Source organism: Drosophila willistoni, assembly GCF_018902025.1.
Source record: "Drosophila willistoni isolate 14030-0811.24 chromosome 2R unlocalized genomic scaffold, UCI_dwil_1.1 Seg167, whole genome shotgun sequence".
In the NCBI taxonomy this organism is placed as follows: domain Eukaryota; kingdom Metazoa; phylum Arthropoda; class Insecta; order Diptera; family Drosophilidae; genus Drosophila; species Drosophila willistoni.
In genome coordinates this window covers 22,238,429-22,261,724 of record NW_025814050.1, presented here as the reverse complement: position 1 = coordinate 22,261,724, position 23,296 = coordinate 22,238,429, and the positions used below count along the sequence as shown (strand labels likewise).

At 35.9% G+C, this 23,296-nt stretch overlaps 6 protein-coding genes and 3 non-coding genes across 10 annotated transcripts; 3 read left to right on the top strand and 6 right to left on the bottom strand.

The window, feature by feature from the left end:
- Nucleotides 1-174: 174 nt before the first annotated feature.
- LOC6642334 (peptidyl-tRNA hydrolase ICT1, mitochondrial) lies at nucleotides 175-1,008 on the top strand. The gene is made up of 2 exons (XM_002065612.3): nucleotides 175-355; nucleotides 425-1,008. Exons 1-2 carry the CDS (start codon nucleotides 203-205, stop codon nucleotides 872-874), a joined length of 603 nt encoding a protein of 200 aa, XP_002065648.1. The 5' UTR covers nucleotides 175-202; the 3' UTR covers nucleotides 875-1,008.
- LOC6642167 lies at nucleotides 999-3,587 on the bottom strand. Of its 2 annotated transcripts, XM_023175625.2 has the most exons (4): nucleotides 2,912-3,587; nucleotides 2,681-2,836; nucleotides 1,268-2,273; nucleotides 999-1,204 (listed from the first exon to the last, which is right to left on the bottom strand). In XM_023175625.2, exons 1-4 carry the CDS (start codon nucleotides 3,421-3,423, stop codon nucleotides 1,097-1,099), a joined length of 1,782 nt encoding a protein of 593 aa, XP_023031393.1. In that variant the 5' UTR covers nucleotides 3,424-3,587; the 3' UTR covers nucleotides 999-1,096. The 2 variants fall into 2 exon arrangements, with proteins under 2 accessions (XP_023031393.1, XP_046866415.1); XM_047010459.1 differs by lacking the exon at nucleotides 2,681-2,836.
- Nucleotides 3,588-5,252: 1,665 nt separating this feature from the next.
- LOC6642166 (long-chain fatty acid transport protein 4) lies at nucleotides 5,253-11,127 on the bottom strand. The gene is made up of 4 exons (XM_002065610.4): nucleotides 10,874-11,127; nucleotides 6,733-7,380; nucleotides 6,463-6,664; nucleotides 5,253-6,404 (listed from the first exon to the last, which is right to left on the bottom strand). The coding sequence occupies exons 1-4, from the start codon at nucleotides 10,978-10,980 to the stop codon at nucleotides 5,463-5,465; spliced, it is 1,899 nt and encodes a 632-aa protein (XP_002065646.1). The 5' UTR covers nucleotides 10,981-11,127; the 3' UTR covers nucleotides 5,253-5,462.
- A 1,533-nt stretch (nucleotides 11,128-12,660) lies between these two features.
- On the top strand, nucleotides 12,661-13,229 carry LOC6642165. The gene has a single exon (XM_002065609.4). The coding sequence runs from the start codon at nucleotides 12,761-12,763 to the stop codon at nucleotides 13,139-13,141; it is 381 nt and encodes a 126-aa protein (XP_002065645.1). The 5' UTR covers nucleotides 12,661-12,760; the 3' UTR covers nucleotides 13,142-13,229.
- Nucleotides 13,230-17,328: 4,099 nt separating this feature from the next.
- Nucleotides 17,329-18,164, bottom strand: LOC6642164 (surfeit locus protein 4 homolog). Its single transcript, XM_002065608.3, has one exon. The coding sequence runs from the start codon at nucleotides 18,061-18,063 to the stop codon at nucleotides 17,371-17,373; it is 693 nt and encodes a 230-aa protein (XP_002065644.1). The 5' UTR covers nucleotides 18,064-18,164; the 3' UTR covers nucleotides 17,329-17,370.
- Nucleotides 18,165-19,462: 1,298 nt separating this feature from the next.
- LOC124460348 lies at nucleotides 19,463-19,658 on the bottom strand. Its single transcript, XR_006954274.1, has one exon. It is a non-coding gene; the product is annotated as a U2 spliceosomal RNA (small nuclear RNA).
- A 351-nt stretch (nucleotides 19,659-20,009) lies between these two features.
- LOC124460347 lies at nucleotides 20,010-20,132 on the top strand. Its single transcript, XR_006954273.1, has one exon. It is a non-coding gene; the product is annotated as a U5 spliceosomal RNA (small nuclear RNA).
- A 348-nt stretch (nucleotides 20,133-20,480) lies between these two features.
- Nucleotides 20,481-21,280, bottom strand: LOC124460231. The gene is made up of 2 exons (XM_047010708.1): nucleotides 21,007-21,280; nucleotides 20,481-20,950 (listed from the first exon to the last, which is right to left on the bottom strand). The coding sequence occupies exons 1-2, from the start codon at nucleotides 21,139-21,141 to the stop codon at nucleotides 20,624-20,626; spliced, it is 462 nt and encodes a 153-aa protein (XP_046866664.1). The 5' UTR covers nucleotides 21,142-21,280; the 3' UTR covers nucleotides 20,481-20,623.
- Nucleotides 21,281-21,826: 546 nt separating this feature from the next.
- On the bottom strand, nucleotides 21,827-22,022 carry LOC6642163. The gene has a single exon (XR_049745.2). It is a non-coding gene; the product is annotated as a U2 spliceosomal RNA (small nuclear RNA).
- Nucleotides 22,023-23,296: the final 1,274 nt, after the last annotated feature.

The window sequence follows — 23,296 nt, the reverse complement described above, 5'->3', positions numbered from 1 at the left end:
TTAAACATTTTTTTAGTTTTTGCCAGTTCTTGCAAGAGTTTAATAAGAAATTAGTACTTAATGAATAATTTATTATGAAAAACATAAATTGGCGCCAATGTTTAAAACTGGCAACAAGGTAATTTATCGATAACTTTCAAACGGGGCTGCCACACCTTTACAATTTAGTTTGTCAGCTGTCTGGTTTTTTTTTGTAACCAAAATGAATAAAATAACACGAGAATTTATTAAAGTTTTGAGACAAAACAATAGTCCCACTTTGCTGGGTCGTCAATTGTCATATAAGAGTGATATATCCTTGGATAAAATCTATCCAAATGCCCGACTCCAACTCTACACGCCTCCCCCGCCACCGGTAAGAGAATTCTATTCATTTGCCGTTGCCTAATAGTAATCACCATCTGTCCCCTTCTCCAACAAACAGCCCAGCGGTAGTAAAAAATTTAATGGTTTTATACCAATAAACAAATTAGAGATCACCTATAGTCGTAGCTCTGGTCCCGGTGGCCAGCATGTGAATACTGTCAATACCAAAGTCGACCTCCGCTTCAAGGTGGCCGAAGCGGATTGGCTGTCTCAGGAGACACGGGACAAGCTACTCAAAGCCCTACACAATAAGATAACTAAAGATGGTTACTATTTCATTAAGAGCGATCTAACTCGCTCCCAGCAAATGAATCTGGCCGATGCTTTGGAAAAGTTGCGCACTCTAATACGAGCCCAAGAGGTGGAAGCCGCGGCAGGACCCAGCGAGGAGACACTAGAGAAACTACGGCGACGCCAGGAAAAGGCAGTACGTGAGCGCTTGCAACTGAAACGCAGTCGAGCCCAGGTCAAGGCTGATCGTCAGGGGCCATCTGGAGTTGAGTTATAGATATTTCTTGTATTTAATTATTACATAAGAACTTTGTTAAATATTAAATGAGGAAACTATTTTTAAATATTTCTCAGAAATTTGTTAAATTGAAAATAGAGATCCGGCCCCGGAATTGGGTATATAAAATTTTAGTCGATATAGACTTTAAATTTTTTTTACTAGCTCAAGGCACAAAATGACAAATTGTAAAGGAACTAAATAATTAATAAGTAATTGTAGCTAATTCTCAAAAGCTGGTGTCACAGTAAATCGTTTGCTAGGCACTTCAAGGATAAAATCTTTTGGTATTAATGAAGTAGCCGATGGCATTGTGGCAAATCGTGGTCTCTGTAAAAAATAATTTACCTTAGAATAACAGAAAAAGAGGGTATAGAATTCATTTGGGCTTACCGGTAGCATTGGGACAGTTAATTCATTTCCCCTTTGGGTCGAGCGACGACTAAGACTTGGTCCTTGACGTGGATAGTCCTCTGTTGTGTTAATCCTCTTTGTGTATAATTCCTCCAGACGATGTATAGTGGAGAAGGTTCCCGGTTGAGTAGTAAAACTGTGACGATCACTCAAAGGTGACCAAGTGAGCTGATGATGATGATCATTTACACTTAAATGACGACGAAAATCTTCTGACTTTAATCCCAATGCCTGCTGATCCTCCTGGGGCAAATTGGCCAACATTTCGTCAATGATATCCACCTCGGTTGTCAAATCCTTACCCTGACCATGGCGGGCAAACTTAATATCATGTTTCCAAAATTGACTATTCTTTCGACCAATCACTGGAGCAATTTCCTTAACCTTAAGCACTAAAATTCCCATGACATAGACACACAAAACATTGGACAATGTCAAGCACATGCTAATCGAACCCAATATGGCCAATTCCTTAGCTTGGTTATCCGAATATGTTCTCGACTTAATTACGTCCCGATAAAGATTATCATCGTTTTCGAAATATTTATATATACAGGCCACAGCCCAAAGCAAACCCGAATTAACAGCCGGCGGGAGTAAAGATGCTGATATTGCCACGCCCACCAATGAACCAATATTACCGCCCAATATGCCAATAGCTGCAGCTGCCCCACTCGGTATCGCCGTGAATATGCCCACAATTAGTGAATGGAGATCACAACGTGACAGCATCTCCTCGGTTAGACCTTCGCCAATGCCATATCGTTTGTCTGTCGTACAGACAATCAAACCGAATATAAATCCCACCAAAGTGGCCATTAAGATGCCAATCAATTCATTGATCATTCCCAGTCGACGCAATGAACGATCCTCTATGACTGTTCCGAAAATTGCAGCTATTATGGGACCCATCAGAGGTGAAATTAACATGCTGGATGCCAGGAATATGGTGCTATTCTCCACCAGACCAAACGAAGCCAAAATACTGCAAATGAACAAAGAAAGAAGTGGTTTAAAAATGAAAAGATCTTAAAACTGAAAAGATCATTAAGGTCTAACTCAAAAAAAGTAACTTTTGAAATGTATTTATGAAAACAATTTCTGAATCGAAGTCCCTTTTAAAATTTAGTTACTGAAAATATTTAGCGAACTGCCTTTTAAATTTTTATGGAATATATAACAATTCCATAAACGAAAAATTCATTCCAAATATTCCATAAACAATTATAGATCTATGGGAATAGATCATTCAAAAAGGTTTCAAAGAGCTCAAAGAGCTTTTAGTTCCATCGAATTGAAAAGATTTAGATGTCGATGATACAACTGTGCTTGAGTTAAGATTTTGAGTTGAAAACCGGATGTTCCAAAGTTTTACTTCTAGGATTTTCTTACGCTGCTGATATGAGAAGTATACAAAAATCAAAAGTAATGGTTGCATCCTGCCGTACATTCCGTACAATTTGGGCCACATTCAGGCGTGAACGAACCGAATTCATGAAACGAGTCCAAGCACTGTGTTTCTGTTGGGCATTGGGCATGCGGGAATAACTAGGAAAAACACATAACGATGCAATTTTCAATTATACTTTCGACAATTTTCAATAATTTGAATAAAAAACTTACTTACTATGTGTGCGGGGCTCTTCTGATTCCTGCTGATAGTTCTCTTGTTCCGCTGAAATTGTTTCCTTCCTCGACCCTTGGGAGGATTTGTGGACCAAACAGCTGATTACTGAAATCGAAGAACCCTCACGATCACCTATTCCCCAATCTTGTAATGTTTCATAGAGAAGTTCGTAGGTCTCATCGTAATCCATGGAGAATTGTACATGATATTGATTGCCCTCCACATTCAAAGACCACATGACATTCTCTATATGGAATTTACTTAGAATCTGTCGTACAACCAACTCTTGGGGTGTCTCCAGCGGTAAGTCTTCCAAGAGATCACTCGATGAGGCTGTGAATTGTATTCTAGGCACCTCATTTGATTTATTCTCCACTTTATCACTCAGTTGAACTGCAGATGCTCCACCACTTTCAGAACTCTGTTGAATCCCATGATTTTTCAGGCGATCTTCCTCCACAATTGTGGGTATTACTATGGTAAAGAGCACTGCCTCGTCTTTGGACATCGTTGGTAACTTTTAGTTAAAAATTGCTCATACAAAGTAATCAATCAATAGCACACACTGACTCAAACACCCACACATTTACACACACACACACGTATATACAGTGAATTGACGCAGAAGGTATTGCATCCGCAATGATCTTCTTTATACTGGAATGCGTTTTTCTCCCTAGTCGTCTACTGATAACGGATCTTATATGAATGTGAATGTTTTCTTTCTGTTTTTGCTATTCACACAGAAGTAAAAAAGTATTTCCAAACTGCGGCAACTCTTTGAAAAACTGTTTGAAAATTTGGAAAAAATATTGGGAAATCTTAGAAAAACAAACAGTAAAAATTAACTGTCTTTCGAACCAAATTGAATGGGAAATAAAATTGAATTAGTTGTTAATACTATTTAAACTCTTCTAAAGTTACCCAAAATCTTGTACAAAATTATATAAATTTGAAAACCCTTTGTTTATTTCTTTCAAATTCTTAAATTTTGTACCATTAATAAATACAAAAGAATACATCGAATACATAAAATCATAAAATTTTTAGATTCTGTTGATTAAATTAATTAAATTAAAGGTGTAAGTGGAAACATTTCGAAAATTGTTTAAGTTTTGGGTTAGAAAATATGAATTTTTTGCATAAAAACTAAACCAAAAGCATATAATGATAAAATTCACTCTGTAAAAAAACCAAAAGATGCAAAAAATATGAAGTAATTTGATGTAATAATTTAGAAGAAATTGTAAAGAGCCACTTGTAGAAAAATTGTGTTAAAATTATAAAAAAAGCAAACTATATGTAATTTTAAAAATTAAATTAGAAGAAATTAATTCAATTATCAAAAATGCAAAACGATAAAGATGATAAAGTTAAAATAAACTTAAAATGAATTCAAAACTAGACCTTAAACTACTATTTTGCATATTGTTAATCCCTAACCTAGTCAAACTATTAAGTAATCACATTTCCAATAATGTTTACAAATATTGGACTCAGATGGTAATGAAAAATTGAAATTATATCGCAATATTCCTGTGACACATTTATTATATGCAATGCAGATCGCCTTTGGTTGCACGTAGATTCATTTTATTGATGCAAATTGAGCCCTTTCAAGTTCAAGTTCATTGTCAGTCATCATTAACATTTGCATACTGACATAGATCGATAAACAAATACACAAAAATGATCTGCCACATTATAATATCGAATTTTCTATACCCTAGTAAATATTAGAGAGTTGCAATAGGAGATCTCTAGGCAAGTGTTTTAGAATAAGATGTTTTAACACCTAACTTTACATTAATCCAAATGGCTTTACATAGTTAATATACCCTTACATAAAGGCATAACAAAGACAACACAAATTGATTGCCTTAATGCATTGTACATATGTACTTCCCAACGCGCTTTTTCGCCCGTGTATTTATCAACTAATGGCAGCTGAGTGGGGTAATTTGTATGCAAGAGGGCTTTTGGCATTCCGCCGGCAAATGTTAAATAAAATACTAGAATTATTGACAAAGAGTCAGTTTTATTTATTTGCTATACACACACACACTTCTAGTGTATGTGTAGATGTAAATATCTAAACAGAATTGCATTTAACAAGGTTATTAAATACAACAAAAAGCAAATCAAATCAAATCACACCTTTAAAATGCGTAAAACAGATGAAATGAATCATAGTATATAGATATCACTTATTATTATTAAAAGGGCTGAATATTTTAGCGATTGAAATGACAAAGTTCAATAGTTGAAATAAAAATATAGAAAATTTTTTGAAAAATGTATTTTATTGACAGTGAAAAATATGTTTTAAAAAAATCTATTACCAACTAAAAGTTTTGTTTTTTTTTTTTGTTGTTGTCATGTAAAAATAAAGTGCTTGGGTGATCACTAGCCTACGGATGTGTGTCTAGTGTCTCTAAATAACTAACTCATCTCACAATCTCAGACCTTAAAAATTAATTAACAGCATATTATGGGGGCAAAAAGAAAACATTTACTTTTTCTCTCGGTCGGTCTCTTCGTTTTCATTTAGAAGCGCAATTCATTGCGTTGAATTTGATCATAGGCTTCTGGTGTAAGCAATTCATAACGTCCCTTCGACGTTTGATAGTACAATGAATCCTTAATCGCATTTGGATCATAGCCCTCCTTTTGCAGATCAACTTTGCGTAACTTGAAGGTGCCGGTTAAATCAACTTTGGTAAGCAATCGAATGAATTGCGGTTTCGCATATGCGGGCAAAACTTTTGATAGTTTTATAGCAAATTCATTCAGATCGATTTCTCGCTGTGGATCATAGATGGCAGCCATGCCAGCACGTCCTTCGGTATGTGGTATATTGACGCCATAGACGACTGTATCCTTGTAGCCGGCCACGTTGCTTACTTGAGCCTCCACTTCACTGGTAGAGACGTTCTCTCCCTTCCAACGGAAAGTGTCACCGGTACGATCCTTGAAATACAAATAACCCTTCTCATCGGCTACCAGAAGATCACCCGATAGGAAAGCCATATCGCCGTGTTTGAAAACATCTTTGACCACCTTTTTCGCTGAGGCCTTCTCATCGACATAGCCCAGAAATTCACGTGATGGATTGCCTTTCACGATTTTACCAATAAACACACCAGGTTCATTTGGTTTACACAATTGACATAGACCATTGGCGTTTCGGATTGGTTCACCGGTGTCGGGATCAGCGCGTATTATCGATATGGGATAGATCTGAGGCAATATGCGCGATACGAAACCAATAGCTCCCACCGTGTTGTCATGATTCATAATGTTGGCATTTCCCTCGGTGGCACCATAGAATTCACCCACTTTAGCAATATTGAAACGCTCCACAAACTGTGGCCAAATCTGAGGGCGCAAACCATTGCCAAAGACCAAGCGGACACGATGCTTTTGATCATATTCCGAGGGTTTGGTAGCCAGAATATAGCGAGCCATTTCACCAATATATTGACCAATCTGAAAAGAAAACAAATAATCAATCAGGGAATATAAATAAAACAGAACAGGGACTTACCGTGGCATTATACTTATTACAATCAGCGAAATAATTGGAAGCCGAGAACTTCTTGCGTATGGAGACGGTGGAACCAAAGAGTATAGATTGACCCATGCACATAATACCACCAGCTGTATGGTAGAGAGGCAAAGGTGTATAGAAAATATCATCATCTTGGAATCCCATGGTATAATGAATGCCAGCGGCTATGAAGAGATAACTGCAGCAAGAAAGAAAGGACATCAATTTCTGAAATTACAATGACAAAATCAATTTTCGTCCACTTACCGTGAATGAGAGATAACAGCAGCTTTGGGTAAACCCGTTGTGCCCGATGTATAGATATAAACCAATTTATCATGATGATTAACATTCGACTTATTTGGTTTCTCTGTACTGGCGGCGACCAAAAGTTCATTCAAATTCTTTACTTGCTTCTTGGCATCTCCTTCACCCGTGGATGGCTTTACCTCACTGTTGTTGTTCTCGTTGTTGAATTGATAGAGGGTTATATTAGTGGGCAAATCTTTGGTTATATCTCCAATGGCTTCAATGAAATCTTCTCCATAAATCAAAGCCGTACAATGGGCCACCGTGATGCTGTGCAGCAGGGAAGGACCACGTAGATTTGTATTGATTAATGGTGTGATGACACCAATTTTCGATAGACCCAACCAAGTGGCAACATATTCAGCACGATTCTCGAGTAGTAAACCGACAACATCTCCTTTCTGATAGCCTTGGGCTTGCAAGACATTGGCAATTTTATTGGAATGCTCGTTCACCTGACGGAATGTCCATTTTTGTGTCTCACTCACGATGGCCACTTTATCGGGATGGGCTCGAACATTGCGTTCAAAAACATCGGCAACTGTGTAATTAAGACGCTCGTGACGTTTGGTATAACGCAACAGCTTGATGTATGCCCAGAGAGCTCTATAACAATGGGAGGAGAGAAAACCGAGTGGGATTAGTGATAAGCATTATCGATCGATTCAATCTCATGTACGATTGTAAAAATAACCCCACACCTCGAGATATGACCAAATATACACGGCGATTATCGCAATTGTGGTTGCAATTCGACGTGATAACCAACAGCGAGCAATGACTCGCAAAAGACTACATATATTTAAACATTTATTCAGGCCAAAGATTATGATTCAAAGATTTCCTTATTTTAACTCTTGGCCAAGTAGGTAGTAACCTGTTATTTACGTAATGTCTAGGCAAAGTTATTAATATCGTTATCGTTTAGTTTATCAGCAAAAGGAAATACCACTGTACAGTAGCTATCAGGAGTGTTTATTTCCAGCTTTGCATCAAGAGATGAATACAGTAAGGGCAGGGGAAGTAAGGGCTGGGAGGGGAAAGCGGGTCTTTGTCAAGAAAAGGGTCTCACGAAACAAAGACTACTTTCGGAAACAGTAAATGGTTGGAACAAAGCTATAAACACTAGAGTTTAATGACTAGACTAGGAGTATAATAAAGATCATTTCAGACCTAATATCTCCAAAAGTATATCGGTATATCTAAGCCTTACAGGGCTCTTGGCTTTGTCTCTACTTCTGTACATTTTAAAACCTTATTTAGAACTTATCAAAGATGATCTATTGAGATGAATGTGAGTCTTTCCCTAACTCGACAAGAGTTCAAATAATTTATGACACACACAATTTGAGATCGTAATTATTTTAGACAATGTTATTACAATTAAATGAATGGTTTTAGGTTGAACGAACTTTAACTAAAAATGGAAAAAAGTTTTTTTTATTATTAAGTTGTAAAATGCTTCCTCGTAAACAAATAAACGTCATTTTTGTTTATAAAAATTATAACATATAACTGATAATTTTACTAAGCGGACGTTAGAATATCTATAGGAAATCTATTGAATTGAAATCAAATTAAAAATCAATACGACATGACATTTCCTCATTAAAATTGAATGCCTATCATATTACTAAATTAAGATTTTGCTGGTCAATTAACTAAAGTGTTTCGCTTGGCTTAGCAAAGCTTAACTTAGGCTTCATACACACAAATATCAAATTTCTCCGCTTAAGCATATGTAGAGCATATCATAAAATGATTATGAATACATATGTATAGGTATATATAGAACTAAGCCTCCACTAATCAGTTATCATGAGTAGGAGGTTGTATATATTATTATTATTATTTCTTCAAACACTTGCAAACACTTGAGAAATCGATTTAGCATGAGAACAATGTGTACTTTGCACTAATCGGACTCGGCGGGGTGCTGCATATTGATAAGATTATTTCTATATATGGGGGCTAAGTGTGGAGCTTAGGCAATTTAGGATTATTTCCCATGGCAGCAGAAAGCTAAATCTCATTATGCATGTATTTAGTGGGTCTTTTAATTATGACCGAATAACTTGTACAGTCAAGTGGTTTGTTGTGTAGACGATGCCAATCGAGATATTTCTCTGGTAATACACTTAATAGGTATAAATGAGTTGATTTTTGGCAAATTAAAAGCCATGTGCACAAGGTTGACCAGTCGACAGAATACAAAAATAAAAAGCAAAACGTTGCACTAGCAAAACAACTCAAAATGAAGTCTTAAGAATATTGTTAATTTGACTTATTCCGCTGTGACCTTGTAGCCAAGCAACTTGATCTCACTCCTCACTCTCTCAGGTGATATGTGCCCAACTCGTATTAACGTGTTGTTCGAGCAAAATTGGTCAACACGAATGCGTCATTATAGTGCTAAAAATTTATGCTGAGTAAATTGAATATTTCAATGGCAAATTGTCCAATGAAACAAACAATAAACCAACAAATTTTAATTACATACATATGTGAATCTAAATCTTTTATGTACTTTTTGTGGGAAAACTGAAATTTTATAACCATAAATATTTCAAAATTTAATTTCTAAAATTATATGAGGCAAATTGGCAACACATTTTTGGAATGGATTTGACTATTGACTAGGTTAATAAAGTAAAATATTTAGGGAAATCATTGAAATTCAACGGAAGAAAAATTAAAATTTTTAAATATAACCGAACTTTTGGTTTTGTTATGACTGCCGATGGAATAAAAATCTGTATATATCTTTCTGAACCTCTCTATTAATAAAAAGTACAAATGTAATAAAAAAGACCACACAAAGTAACTTTTTATTAACAAATAATTCTCCTATTGTCAGCCAACAAAACGTTAACCCTACGTTATTTTTCAATTTTTAAGTATCTTACAGATGGAATTAAAAAATAAGTGGTTTATATGGCAAAAGGTACATCCAATCGCAATGAAAAAGTGAACAATGTTAAAAGAAACTCCAAATTTAAAAAAAACCTTGTTCTCGTTTGGAATTATTTTTGTTTTTGTGCTGTGATCTAAACTAGCCAAAGATCAACTTGATGAATTTTATATATTTGTTTTAGTTTTTGTTGTATTCGTAATCGTAATTGGGTTGAATTTTTGAGAAACTTTTTGTGTTTAATAGTTTGAACAGAGAGTCCAATCATTGCACATAGACAGTTTTAATTGAATCCATTGAATTTTTAATGAAAGGAAAAGTGTGTGTGAGAGAGCGAGAGATAGAGAGAGTACTAAGTCGTGTATAAATTATAGCAAAGGGTCGCTCTATAAGGTTAAATATCTTTACAAAATGGATACATCCGATGAGTTTGGCTTAGGTGTCTATCTATAATAATTTAAGCTACTTCCGCAGTTTTAATTGACTACACAAATAGAAGAGACACAGATGAGTAAAGCGAACGAGAAAAACTAGCTTTTGGCGTACGTTTTCAAGAACTTCGCGATTCGAACGAATCGAATCGAATCGAATGGGGGTAACTGTGCCAGTAAGCTACCTACCAAAAGTCTTCCGCCTGATTAGTATGCGCAGCGGCAGGGTCTGGGTCTACGTTTGTGTGCGTTGTCATTCAATGGTTAGTTTTTTTTCGTTTTAAACAAAAGTGAATTTTCGATATAAAAAAAAAAAAGAGACCTTGAACCTGGTGAAGTCAATGGACGGCGCTGGAAACTATAAATAAAATATTTTTCATTTCATTTTGTTTACATTTACCAAAAAGCAAAGTCTTTTAAGGGGGAAAAGATGTTTTTCCAACAAGTTTTCTCTTTGGCGACCTAAAAAAAAAGCTGAAACTAGTTTTTCTCCTCTATACAATGATCATGATGATGATGATGACGCTGATGATGGGGTACATAGAGCAAAGTCTGTATCTCGAGCTTGAGGTCTCTGTGGTTTTAAGCCTCTGATGGAATGACAAAAGAAATAATTTTACTCGTATCTCTGTTGTATATGGAAATCTCACACCATTTTGTTGGTTTATTGTAAACTTATCATACACACATCACATATGTACACACACACACACTAAGTTGCGGGGGTTTGGGGCTAGGGATAGGGTGTTCGACTCACGTTAAGTCTCGGTTGACTGTTGCTCCCGCTATGTAAAACCAACGCCAGCCTGGCCGAGTCAATAGCGCAGCAATGAGAGCTATGAATACCGCTATGAACCATCCCATTGTTTTGTATATCAATATGGCAAAGGTCAGAGCCAAACCGAATGTAACCGTCGCGCAAAAATAACGAAATATAACTAAAAAACGTTGATGTCGTTTGTGTTGAATTTGGTGTTGTCGATAGCTTATCGTTGAACGATCAGCTGTGCTGGGCTGAAAAAGAGAGTGAGAGAGCAAGAAAACAGTCAGAGAGAATGTTGCCAGATTGTTGAAGACTTGGTGATGGGTTAAAATGATCAATTTAAAAGTAAATTTTCTAGACCACGAAACGAAATTCTCCGCAAATTATAAAAAATTATGAAAACTGTATACAGAAAATTCTTAGAATGTTTTATAATTTTGTAATGTTATTTTTTTAAACAATAATATATGGAAATTACAAAAAAGATACATAAATTTGTTAAATGATGGCTGCATTAGACTTTTTGGCTTTAAAAGGACACACGTTTTTGAATCTTCATTTGCAAAAGAGAATTTAAATGTCTTAAACAAATAAATTTTTTTAAACTAGGAATTTGAAAATGATCCACGATTCTTACAATGCTGCTATAAAGTGCACAATTTTCTATGTTGATTATTACGTTGCTGTTTACATTGTTGTTGTCCAGCAGGCTGTTGTTCTAAAAAGGAAAAATTAATAAATGAAAGCTTTACAACAAATGTTTTTCTACTTACTGTAAGTTCAGGCCTTTGATGGCTATTATTTTGATTGTTATAACGCAAGCGTTGATAGCGATATTCGTGTCACAAAAATCCATTAAACATATAAAAGGGTAAAAATTGTCGACGAAATCGTCCAACTTTGCGAAAAAGCATTTTCTTTTTTAATCGTTTTTGGCGAAATATGCTGAGTTTCTTTCTTTTTTATGTCAGATGGAAGCGTTTGTTGTTAGTTATTTTGTTTTGCTGCAAAAGCTTTCATTGGGGGTGGATTGGCAAAGCTTTTTTCAAGGGAGGAACTAGTTCTAACAAGAAGTGAGCTAAGATATACCTACATTTAATATTTTAACTTTTTCATTTATAATACTTAAGTTTAAAATTGGAGAATAAATTGCAAATATGTTGGTTTTTTTTTATATTTAAACAACTATCGGCATTCTATTTAAACTATCGAATAGGCTAAGTCTGGCAACTCTAGCAGCTCACAGCTGATTCCCATACATTCTGGCATCATTATTATTGTTGACGTTTTATTTACAAAACAATACCGCTAAAAATTAAATTTGTAATTCCCTTACAGGTTTTGCTGAATTAAATAAAAGAGAAGTTTTTGTTGATATGAAGATTTGAATTATATAATTTTAACGATTTAATAAAATATTATTTTTCTAGATGTTTTGATGAATGCTTTAACATCCTCACACATATTTGCCGCAGTTTACTTTATTGTAAGGACAATATTGACTAAAATTCATTTTTTTTTATTGTATGAGAATTATTATTGGAATCCGTTCATAATACTGAAATACTGAAGACTTGACTATTATTAAAAGAAATCACAAAATCCTACTAATGCTAAAGATACTTTTTTAGCTTTTTAAGACTTTCAATTAATTTCAATTGTTCAAGGAAATGCTTGAGATGAAAGATATTACACATGTGTATATTGGGGTTCTAAATATTAAGTATATAGCAACCTTTGGTATATAATTTCTTGAAAGAATTTATTTCGTATACTTAGTAGTCTTTATATGACTGTCACTTGATATATTTATTTTAACCATAGCAATAACCGACTTTACTAAAAATATTAGTTTTACAAACAAAAACCTCGAAAATCTCGATGAATACCTTCATACGTTGGGTGGCTACGTTGTCCGGTAGCATTGTGGTGACTGCCCAAACATTTGGACTCCTCAAGACGGTGAACGAGATGGAAGCCGCAAAACACATGGCCCCTGTGGGTATAGAGTCAGCAATAATTAGCAGCCAACTGGAACCACCGGCTAATATGGGCTCGGAGAAAATCAGTGCAGCCTTGCAGTATATCCTGAGCAGCAAGGAGAGTGAACTGGATCGTTGCCCTGTGTATATTGAAGCCAGAAATAATAATACCATGAACGATTGTGTTTTGGGTTCCGAGTCATTAAATCGTATGCTAGAAGATATTACATCGCCATTGGCTAGTGAAAACAGTTTTATAGAACCCGTCATAAGAGTATAAACACAAAAACGCTTTCTAGTTTGGCTACAAATGTTATCTGAAATCACTTTGTATATGCATTAAATTGAAAAACACGTGAGAAGCAGCACCAAAGGGCCATTCATTTGCATAAGAGACTCTTCATTTCACCTGACACTTGACGCACTCTATTAATCCCCCAAATAGCCTTGACTTATGTATGTGCATATGAGCCCCGAATGCTCCTTCCGACTCATGTGTTTGTGCGTGTGTTATTTCAGCTGTCAAAGCAACTGGCATGCGGAAAATCATTTTCAGCTTATTACAAACAGCACGCCAACTGGAGAACCCACTGGCTTACTGACTGACTGGTTGACGGCAACAACATCAAGTACTGGCTTATGCCAAACCACGCCTCGACGAACAATGGGCCGACTCGTGGGTCACAGGATAACACACAAGCGATGGCAAACAAATGTCACACTCGTCGCATTTCCATTGCCTTGTCATATGGTAACCCAATTAGTGTAATTTGGTTTAAGCCAGCTGCCGCCTAAATCCGTCTCCCTTTCTCTCACCCACTCACTCACTTTCTCTGATGCTTTAATTACACCGCACAAAGTGCACAAATGAGTGACAAACAATATACTTTAAAGGCAAAATATCCCCCTAGGCACTCGACTACGAATATTAGACGATAATTGATTTGATTTCCATATATCTCTAGAGAAATAAATATGTACATATTTTTCATTTAATATTGTATTACGCATAGTGATTAAGTAATAAATTAACTTCATTAACGAGGTGGCAGATTCACCAACCTCCATATTCATAATTATTTATGTTTCAAAGTAATCTAAAGGATATAAATCGAGAGCTTTCATATAATGAGTGGATCGAACAAATGTTTATTTCGAGTAGATGAGCCATTATTTTACTATTTTCTTAAATATTGCCTACTTTTCATATTGTTTCACAATAATCTTCGCAGAAATCGTCTCAAATCGTCTCAGTCATTTGATATAATCCAATTACCAAAAATAGTATGTATTCTTAACAACATTTTAAAGTTCAATTGGCACAAAATTCAAAACCTTTTTGATATCAATGGAAGTATAGAAGAAACAATGTCTTGCTTGGAAAACCGAACAATGCTGCCAGCAAAACTATTTCCAGAGGGATTTCAGAACAATGTACAAATTATGATTTGGAATAAATTAAGACATTTTCTTGATCTTGACTTTGAAGATAACTGACTTATTTTTTCGTTCTTGAGCGTTAACCATTACGATTCTCTTAATTTTTTCTAATAATTTTTTTCAAATTTCAACCTTTAAATCAACTTTAAGAAAATTGGGCTCTAAATCTTATGTTTCTTTGGAGGAATTTATTAATTTTTTCTGTTTATGGTTTTCTATACTTTTTCTAACTATATCCCTTTTGCCATAGAACGTCCACCGTCTAATTGTTTGCATTGTGTCTCTTGAGTTGGTTGTTTGTTCCTTGGCATTAGGAGAAAACCTTCTGACAAACATTAGTCACAGTTAAGCTAGATTAATACTAAATACATACCATTGAAACCAATGTCTGGAATTGCAAAATACAACCAACTAACATTTAATAAGCCAAAACAAGACAGCCAATGTCGAAGCGACTTGTACGTGACCTCATCTTGAAGCTATTCTCCAACCATGAGAACGACCTGAGACTGAGACTTGCGACTCAAATGAATCAGACCGCACATAGATCTCTGTCAGAGGCATTAGCATTAGCGATGGACAACGAACCCGGTTGCGAACGTTTGCCAAAAGGAGGGCGGGGCCGGGGGTGGGGTGCAACACCAAAGATAGTTCATCAAAACTGACAAGCCCATTTGGCTGAAGGAGCCAGGAGACAGGAGGCAGGAGTCAACCATCCAGGCAGCTCAACTCTGAAATCCACGATATAACAAAACTGCAAGGCAAACCGCCGGAGAGCACAACCCAACCACAAACAACAGATGAGAAATATTCATCAGCATTTACGTCACGCAGCGCACAAAAGTCGCATAGTAGTATGGGAAAAGGAGCAGCCTCGGCACGACACTGGTTGGAGGACATGCTGAGACTCGAGAGCCAGCGAGCCATCCAAACCTCCAAAGAAGAACCATCCAGCACTGGCTGTCACTAGATTTATGTTGACATTTCAATGACAGTTGGGAAAATGCTTTCATTTCATTTTGCCTTTCATGAAATTCTCTACATATTCATTTAACTTGAATTTTTGTGCAAATTTAATTATTTTACAAAGACAAATCAATCAAGTCTAGTATAAGGATTCCTATAATATTTTCCAACATGCATTAACTACAATCTAATTCACGACATACATATGAATAATCTGGAAAATATTGTCTCGTATAAAGTACTTTACTCTGGAAAATGAGTGTTCATAACTAGGAAAACAAGGGAACTCCATCTCATTTACACTTATTGGCGAAATCCCTGATTAATTTAAGTATATCGACAAAATTATTACTATGGTTAAAGTAGACTAGATATCTCTGTTTCAAATAGAAAAGTTCGAACTGCTTGCAAAGGAAGCCTTCGTTTTTAAAAGTTTAATAGTCTAAATTAGCATATAAATTTAAAATTATCAAATCTTTGTATCTATAAAGAAAGATTTAAAAATGACTTAGTATAAGTTACCGCTTTCATGTTCCACTTTTTCCATATATTCATATATATTTATATAAATAAGTTTCTTTTTATTCTTGTTAGTATGGCAAATTGCTCGTGGAGGCCATAAATTTTTATTAACTTGATTAAGTGCTTTTATGGCAGACGCCAGGGATTTGTGGCTGAGCGCAACAAGTTATTAGCAAACAGTATGGATATCGAGATGGAAAAGCCAAAGGCTCCTGGGACGAGGAGGCGTCAGTAAAGCTGCTTTGGTCGACCAAACAATAAACAAATACAATGTACTTAAAACATAAATGTTTGCTTTAAAAGTGTCTCCGGAAGGAAGCCATGAAAGGCTGTCGTCCAAGAAACTACAGAGGGAGTTGGACAATCGACTTGAATTTAAATCGAATTGAATTTGAATGAAAGAATGTCCTAATTTGTAAGAGATATGTATTCATTCATTCCAAGTCCCAAGTATTTAAAAATGTAACATTTTATAGTCGTACCAAAGTAAAAGGATTCATGTACTAATCAGCAATGTGTACTAATCTAAACAAGCTTAAAACCATTCCAATTCCATTGCATGATTATGTGCTTTAAACTTCATTTTTCATGCCATGTTTTCGAAGCTTAAAAGTTTAAATGCAAAATGGATTTACATTCCTTCTGTAATGGAGTCAATCCTGAATGGATATTTGAAATGCTGCAAATGGCAATGTGTTTCTGCATTTGCAATTGCTTTATGAAATTGAAGATGCATTTGCAAATGAATACAAACAGAGTTCAAAATTCATCATGAAAGGCTTTGGCATTGTCTTTGTAAATTCGATTAGGAGAGAGCTCTTGCAGTAAATATCCTTTCAGTATGGCAAACAAAATATCCACAGACGTGTAAGTGTTTGTTTGAATCCTGGGGTGGGTTCACTTTTGCCTTAATTAAGCTTGATATCTCAAACTCTTCATAGTGTGTGTGAGCTGCAAACTGAAATCCGTTTGTAAATGTTAACAATCATATGCATATCCTGTGACCCTTCATTTGTGCACTAATTGAAACATATGTCCGACCGTATGTATGTCCGACACCCATATAAAATGTAATTTACAAATGAAGATTCATGTCTCAGATGGTCTGGTAGAGAGCTGGGGCTCTTGCATTGCAGCTTAACTCAGACCAGAACGAATCCTGAGCATAAATCAATGCATCCTGGCCCAAGTTGACATTGCAGATGAAACAGCTGGGTATTCTGTGTACTAGCATAGTAAACTCATATAAATGGGAATACTTCTCTCCGTTTCCATCTCTCTGGTTATTTGCCATGCTCGTAAAATGCAGAGTCAACGGCAATTTCGGTAGGCGCAAACATTTTGTAGTACATTTTGCATATAAAGTGCTCCATTGCCAGTGCATGGGTATTTCATGTTACGTGTATATATAAACCCATTAAGAAGTTTTATTATTTTAATTAAGTTTCAATGGCTAGAATTTAAAATAAATAGCATTTATATAGTATTTATTTTAAATTTAAGGAGACATACTGATTCATAATAACTGCACATGATAAATTTAATTTATTTAAAATGCTTATATTTATTTAGAAATGCATTTTACAGACGATGATGGGCAATGGACATTATTAGGCCACCAATCATTGAAATTCTATTCCAAAAGAAAAAGTGCTGCATCTGTCTATCGTGTATGGTTTGAAGGCCATAGGGTACAGTCCACCAAGCATACAGACACCAGCTTTGCAGGGCTATAGACATCAATAACAAAACATTGGCAAGTTTCCGACAACGTCCAATTATTATAAGGACTATGAGTAGTTTTGTTGTATACTTGAGCAAGGTCCACAGCATGTTACTTGGACTCCAAGTCAAGTGGGTCAGGAAGAGGAAGGCCATAAAGCTATGGCGACACAGCTTAAACATATTCAACAGAACGACACTGATCAACGTACATATGTCCATATAAATATGCAAATCCCAGAACATCGGATCCGTCAGCAATCGTACATGGAGCACCGCCGATATCATCGCAGCGGCAAGGCGTCTCTTCTTTCTCGCCAGCAACATGAAGGCAGCTGCGAATTGCACTATTGTTGTTACTCCAATATAAAGACCCGCCAACTGGACTCCACAACGCCACTTAAAACTCAGCAGAATCCTCTCCAGATACCAATCGTAGCAGCATCGACTGGCATTGGCCACAAAACTGGTTATAATACAAAATCTTGCTAATCCCGACAAAAAGTATTTCAATACACGATGAAATTGATGATAAAAGATAACGGGATCCATTTTAGATTAGTTTTGCCAATTCCGATGAAATATCAATTTAGTAAAAACAAGAATAACAAAATTCAACTAAACTTTTCGTTCAAACTGATTTCATTACTTATCTGACATGTCTAGCTAAAACTTCCAGCCTACTTGTTCTCTTTTTTTAGGAAATCGAAAATCGAAATTTTTTTACTGTCAAATGACGTCGCAAATGGCAACTCTATTTGGTTTTACATAATTTAAAATAAACCAGAGGGCCGGGGCTAACTTCGACCGCGTCAAAGTTTGTATACCCTTGCAACATTTTTGGTAACTCTTTCCTTAGCTATAGCCATCAAAGTGGAAAAACGTTTAAGCTAAAAAGGCTAATGTTTCCGAAAGAACGGCCTACAATCTTAGCATAGGAAATAACGAAGATATTCATCAAAGTCACTGTTTTCCAACGATCGTTCCTATGGGAGCTATATGATATAACTACCCGATCCTTATCAAATTTGGCACAGTCATTAAAAGATTAATTAAACTAACAAATGTTTAATTTGAAAGCAATCGCGGCAAAAGTAACGAAGTTATTGACAAAAGTCACTGTTTTCGAAATATCGTTCCTATGGGAGCTATATGATATAGTCACCCGATCTTGATCAAATTTGGCATAGTCGTTTATATGTGTAATTAACTTACCAATATTAAATTTCACGACAATAGCTCAAAATTACGAAGTTATTAAGAAAAGTCACTGTTCGTGACTTTGCCATTTGTATGGGAGCTATATGATGTAGTGATCCGATCCGGCTAAATCCGAGATATACAACGCCTGCAGTATATACAAGCCTACATACAAAATCTCAGCTCTGTAGCTTTAACGGTCTAGGAGGAGTTTGCGTTGATCCAGACGGACGGACGGACGGACGGACGGACATGGCTATTTGAACTCGTCTCGTCGTGCTGATCAAGAATATATGCGTTGCGCACTTTTGACCAAAATTAATATACCCTTTTTGCAAGGGTATAATAAAAGACTATGAATTTGCGCTTTCCTAAAATATATTCTTTAAAGTAAACATTGTAAGGGTAACACTCTTTATTTTTTATTCCATTTTAGGGTTCTCTTCGCGCCTCTTTTTCATCTCCAATATTTTCAGTACTACTTGGGCCAAGACTTTGGCATTGACACCCACTTCCAGCAATTCAATACACAATATGAGAGCCTCCTTGGATAAACGTGTATTGATAAGGGTAGACATGCCGTATAAAATTTCCATGAGCAATGGATCACTACGCCAACGCGAAAGTGCCCGAACGCCCTTTTCCTTCTGCTCCGTTGTTTTTGACTGTTGTTTCTCCGACATTTAGAATAATGACACTAAACGCAAGGAGTTATATTTAGAATTATGTACTTTGATAATGACATTTATTAATTATGTGGGCCGAAGTCCCGGCGGTACTGCAATACCGGGCCAACCCGCGACAAAGGTGGAGCAAGCCCCTAGCACTTCGTCTGATTCCAAAAATCAGTTTAACATTTGTTGTTCTCCAATGGAGAAACTATCAGATGTTAAGCTGATAAGAACAGATACTACACTTTGATCTTAGCCATAAGGCCGAGAAGCGATAACTGGACCAAGCAAAAGTAATGTTACTCCTTAAGATAATGCTTGAACAATTTGGGAATTGTAATGCATATTTCCACAAGAAGTGAATCTTTTTGTAGCCTTTGACCTAAGAATAAGGATGAATCTGGCATTGCATCTCAGGTAGCAAAACATTCCCCTAAATTTGTAGTTTAAAGTTTATAACAGCTCAGCCCTCATTCAGAACTACCTCGTGATGAAGCGAAATGGTTGAACTCCCGTTTTATATGCATTTGTGTGCATAGCTCAGTTTTTCAAATGTCCTTCCCTTCATAATTCACAACTAGTTCAAGCAGAATCTACATAGAGAGGGCATTTTGTGGTGATGGAAAATCACTCTGGCTTCTCTTCAGTTGTCGAATAAATCTTTCGCCTTTTACTAAAGATTTCCGTGGAGAGGGGCACTCTAATGAGTCTAAATTGAATTTTTCATAGTGCCTGGCGAAAGTCGGGCCAATAATTAATAAATTTATTAAGGAAACAAAGTTCATATTAAACCTTAGGAAAGTTGAACTTTTGTAATAGTCCTAAAAGTGCTATTGCGCATTGGCTAAGTTCATTGCCGCCCATCTTAGCAAGTGGAAAGATTGCAGAATTGGCGCAACCCACCGACAAATGGTTGACAAAACGCTCATAAGAAAGGGTTCATTAAGTTATACTTCTTTCCATAAGTCGCAATCGGGAAAAAGCCAATCCAATAAGACTTAAATATGTATTTGTAAAGAGAGCCGAATATAATAACAAGAACTGAGGAACAATAAAATTAGTTAGCTGATTTGATTTTGAATATATCAAACAAAGTAGTCAGATTTGTTAGTTTTTATTAATATCAATTGTTACTGTTAAATGGCATAGCAAATATTAAACGCGATTGATTCCCCAGATACATCCAGCTCTTTTCGTTTGATCCTTAAGTTATTTTCTGAAAAGCGGGTGACCCAGCGTCATCAGCAATCTTGGTCTGAAAAGTCAGGATTGATTCCCGAGTCATCAAATTGCAATGGCAAGTTTAGACCACCAGAATTCATTTGAAAACCCTCTAGGAATAGGGCAGTTAGCTGATCATGGTTTTCCTTTTGCTCGCTGCGCCAACGCTTTAGTAAGCGTTGCTCATAGGCATTTTGATATTCTAATAGTTTCTTCATGTTCTTAGACGCAATGTGAAGTTGTGCCTTCTGAGAAACATTTGGAAATGTATCGCTTAGATTGGGGTAACCTTCGTCAAAGTCCATTTCTGCTGAGTTCGCGGTATTAGAATCTGATGACCCTGAAAGCTGTGAGAGTACGTTGATAGACTTGAAAGGACAAATTTATCTGGGGTCATACTAACCGTATTGTTCTCCTGAATTTCTTGCTCACTCCTCTTTAAACTTATAGCCAGACGTCGAGACTTCACTTGAAGATAATTTTCATCTTCGGCTGTAAAACTATTATTGGTGAACTTGATTTTAATATATTGGCTCATTTTGCTTGCTTATTTTCTTTTCAAGTTTTTCAGAAGTAATGTTTTAGTTTATTTCTTCGTATTTGACAGCTAACTTCAAGGGCTACACAAAACTGCTGTCAACTAGTTTAGGAAAAAGTTGGAGATTTTTTACCCAACCCTAGATAGACGATAATTTCTTTGATAAAGTGATTACTACTTTGATTCGTGCCCCAAATAACAAACAAAGGGGAAATATAGTTCTTAAAATAGTCTTCATCGCCTTGAGCACCTTAATGTTATTAGTTATTTGCGCAATTTATCAGATAAATTATAGCTGTTTATCGACGAAATATCGATGTATATCTAAATTTATAGCCATAGCTTGATTGTCTCTAATCGGATTTTCCATGTTACTTTGTGTGCTGAGTGTGGGTAGTTTTTTTACCTTAGAGATGGATAAACTTCAATTGTGAATTTGAAACAGACCGATTGAAAAACAGAAGAAAAAATAATTTGTGCAGTATAAAAATCACTTAAATAATGCTATTTAGGCATATAAATAATACTAATTGAGATCTTAGTTGATGGTATAAAGCACACTTTGCTTTATGCACTCCGATGTCTTTCGCGATTTTAGATCAAAAATATGGAGAAATATTTGAGCTTGGGGACATGTAAAATTTTAAATGCTGCTTTCTCGCTTGAGTTTAATTGAAATTTATTAATAAAGTGGGCCGAAATCCCGGCGGTACTGCAATACCGGGCCAACCCGCGACAAAGGTGGAGCAAGCCCCTAGCACTTCGTCTGATTCCAAAAATCAGTTTAACATTTGTTGTTCTCCAATGGAGAAACTATCAGATGTTAAGCTGATAAGAACAGATACTACACTTTGATCTTAGCCATAAGGCCGAGAAGCGATAACTAGACCAAGAAAATGTAATGCTATTCCTTTAAGGTAATGCTAAAACAATTTGGGAATTACAATGAAATATAAAAATTTAAGTTGCTATCATTGCATACTTTTTGGCGCTTTTTTTCTTTAATAATTTCATGTTTGTTTTTCCATGTTCTTACAATAAATTCGTATAATTTTGATTTTCGCATGAATATGATTCGATTCAGGCCAACGGGCAAAATTGGCATGAGCTCCAATCTGTTTTGCTTAAGCCAAGTTTCCAAAAGGAAAAGGAACATCATATCGTTGCACATCGTTGCGCAGCTTTTCCCATTTCCTCTTCCATTTTTTTCTCGTTGTATTTTCTTTTTTGTGTGATTTTTTTGCTGCCTGGAGCATCATGGAAACTAATCCAATAACTTCCACTTGCACATCCTAATGAGCCATTTTATTTGCTGCTTGCCCCCCTCTCGTTCACCGAGATGGTGCATCTCCCCTTTATCCTGTTGCTCATACACAAAACTTTTTGCTCCGCCGCCTCTCGAGGAGGCAAAAGTTGCATTTAATGAAGCGTTGGAACACAACTTGAGCATCCTGCAGAGATATGCACAACTAGAGAAATCGAGCGAGAGACACCCAGAGACACAGGGACAAAGGGGGGAGGAACAAGAGAACGAACTTGTTAGCTACCAATTTTGCCAGTCGCGCAATTAGGCAAAAGTTAAATTGCTTGCCATAAATGTAAAATTTAACAAAAATTGACTTAAGTGAGTTCAGTTAAAATATTTTAAGCGGCTTTTGAATTTAAATTGCACTTTTAAGCGTCGTAACTCCTTGAGCTGTAAAAACGCTGAGCTCCATAAAGATTATAAAAACTCGTAAAAGGCAAAATATGAATGAGATAGTCTCAGCCCAACGGAAAAAAAAAAAACAGACAGAATGTGCTTTAAGTCTCGGTTTTGCTAGAATGATACCCTGTGTCCACTAGAAATGAAGTATTCCAAAAACCAAAAAATAAAGAAAAAAAAATGTTAACTTAATTGTATTTTGATGTTTACATTTTGGCAATCGTTTCATACTTAATAACGACGTATTATAAATATTTTTAAAATAATTATAATCCAAATTTTCATTTGCGGTTCACTGTTATCGGTGGAGTATGGTATAAAGTATTTTCTAGTTTACCTTTGCCGATTCCAAACACTTAAGAGATTTGCATAGTTCCCTTTGTCGGTATATTCCCCTCTTACACATGGATAAACAGGGTATAAACAGCAGACTCATGCAAAAAGCGGCGA

Excerpts from the sequence above, each read along its gene's own strand:
- LOC6642334 (XM_002065612.3), top strand. The coding sequence starts at position 203 with ATGAATAAAATAACACGAGAATTTATTAAAGTTTTGAGACAAAACAAT. Across the intron at positions 356-424 it reads ACACGCCTCCCCCGCCACCG|CCCAGCGGTAGTAAAAAATT; the intron begins GTAAGAGAATTC and ends TCCAACAAACAG.
- LOC6642167 (XM_023175625.2), bottom strand. The coding sequence starts at position 3,423 with ATGTCCAAAGACGAGGCAGTGCTCTTTACCATAGTAATACCCACAATT. Across the intron at positions 2,837-2,911 it reads GAGCCCCGCACACATAGTAA|TTATTCCCGCATGCCCAATG; the intron begins GTAAGTTTTTTA and ends TGTTTTTCCTAG. Across the intron at positions 1,205-1,267 it reads TAACTGTCCCAATGCTACCG|AGACCACGATTTGCCACAAT; the intron begins GTAAGCCCAAAT and ends TATTTTTTACAG.
- LOC6642166 (XM_002065610.4), bottom strand. The coding sequence starts at position 10,980 with ATGGGATGGTTCATAGCGGTATTCATAGCTCTCATTGCTGCGCTATTG. Across the intron at positions 6,665-6,732 it reads GCTGTTATCTCTCATTCACG|TTATCTCTTCATAGCCGCTG; the intron begins GTAAGTGGACGA and ends TTCTTGCTGCAG. Across the intron at positions 6,405-6,462 it reads GTAATAAGTATAATGCCACG|ATTGGTCAATATATTGGTGA; the intron begins GTAAGTCCCTGT and ends TTTTCTTTTCAG.
- LOC6642165 (XM_002065609.4), top strand. The coding sequence starts at position 12,761 with ATGAATACCTTCATACGTTGGGTGGCTACGTTGTCCGGTAGCATTGTG.
- LOC6642164 (XM_002065608.3), bottom strand. The coding sequence starts at position 18,063 with ATGGATCCCGTTATCTTTTATCATCAATTTCATCGTGTATTGAAATAC.
- LOC124460231 (XM_047010708.1), bottom strand. The coding sequence starts at position 21,141 with ATGAGCCAATATATTAAAATCAAGTTCACCAATAATAGTTTTACAGCC. Across the intron at positions 20,951-21,006 it reads AAATTCAGGAGAACAATACG|CTTTCAGGGTCATCAGATTC; the intron begins GTTAGTATGACC and ends GTACTCTCACAG.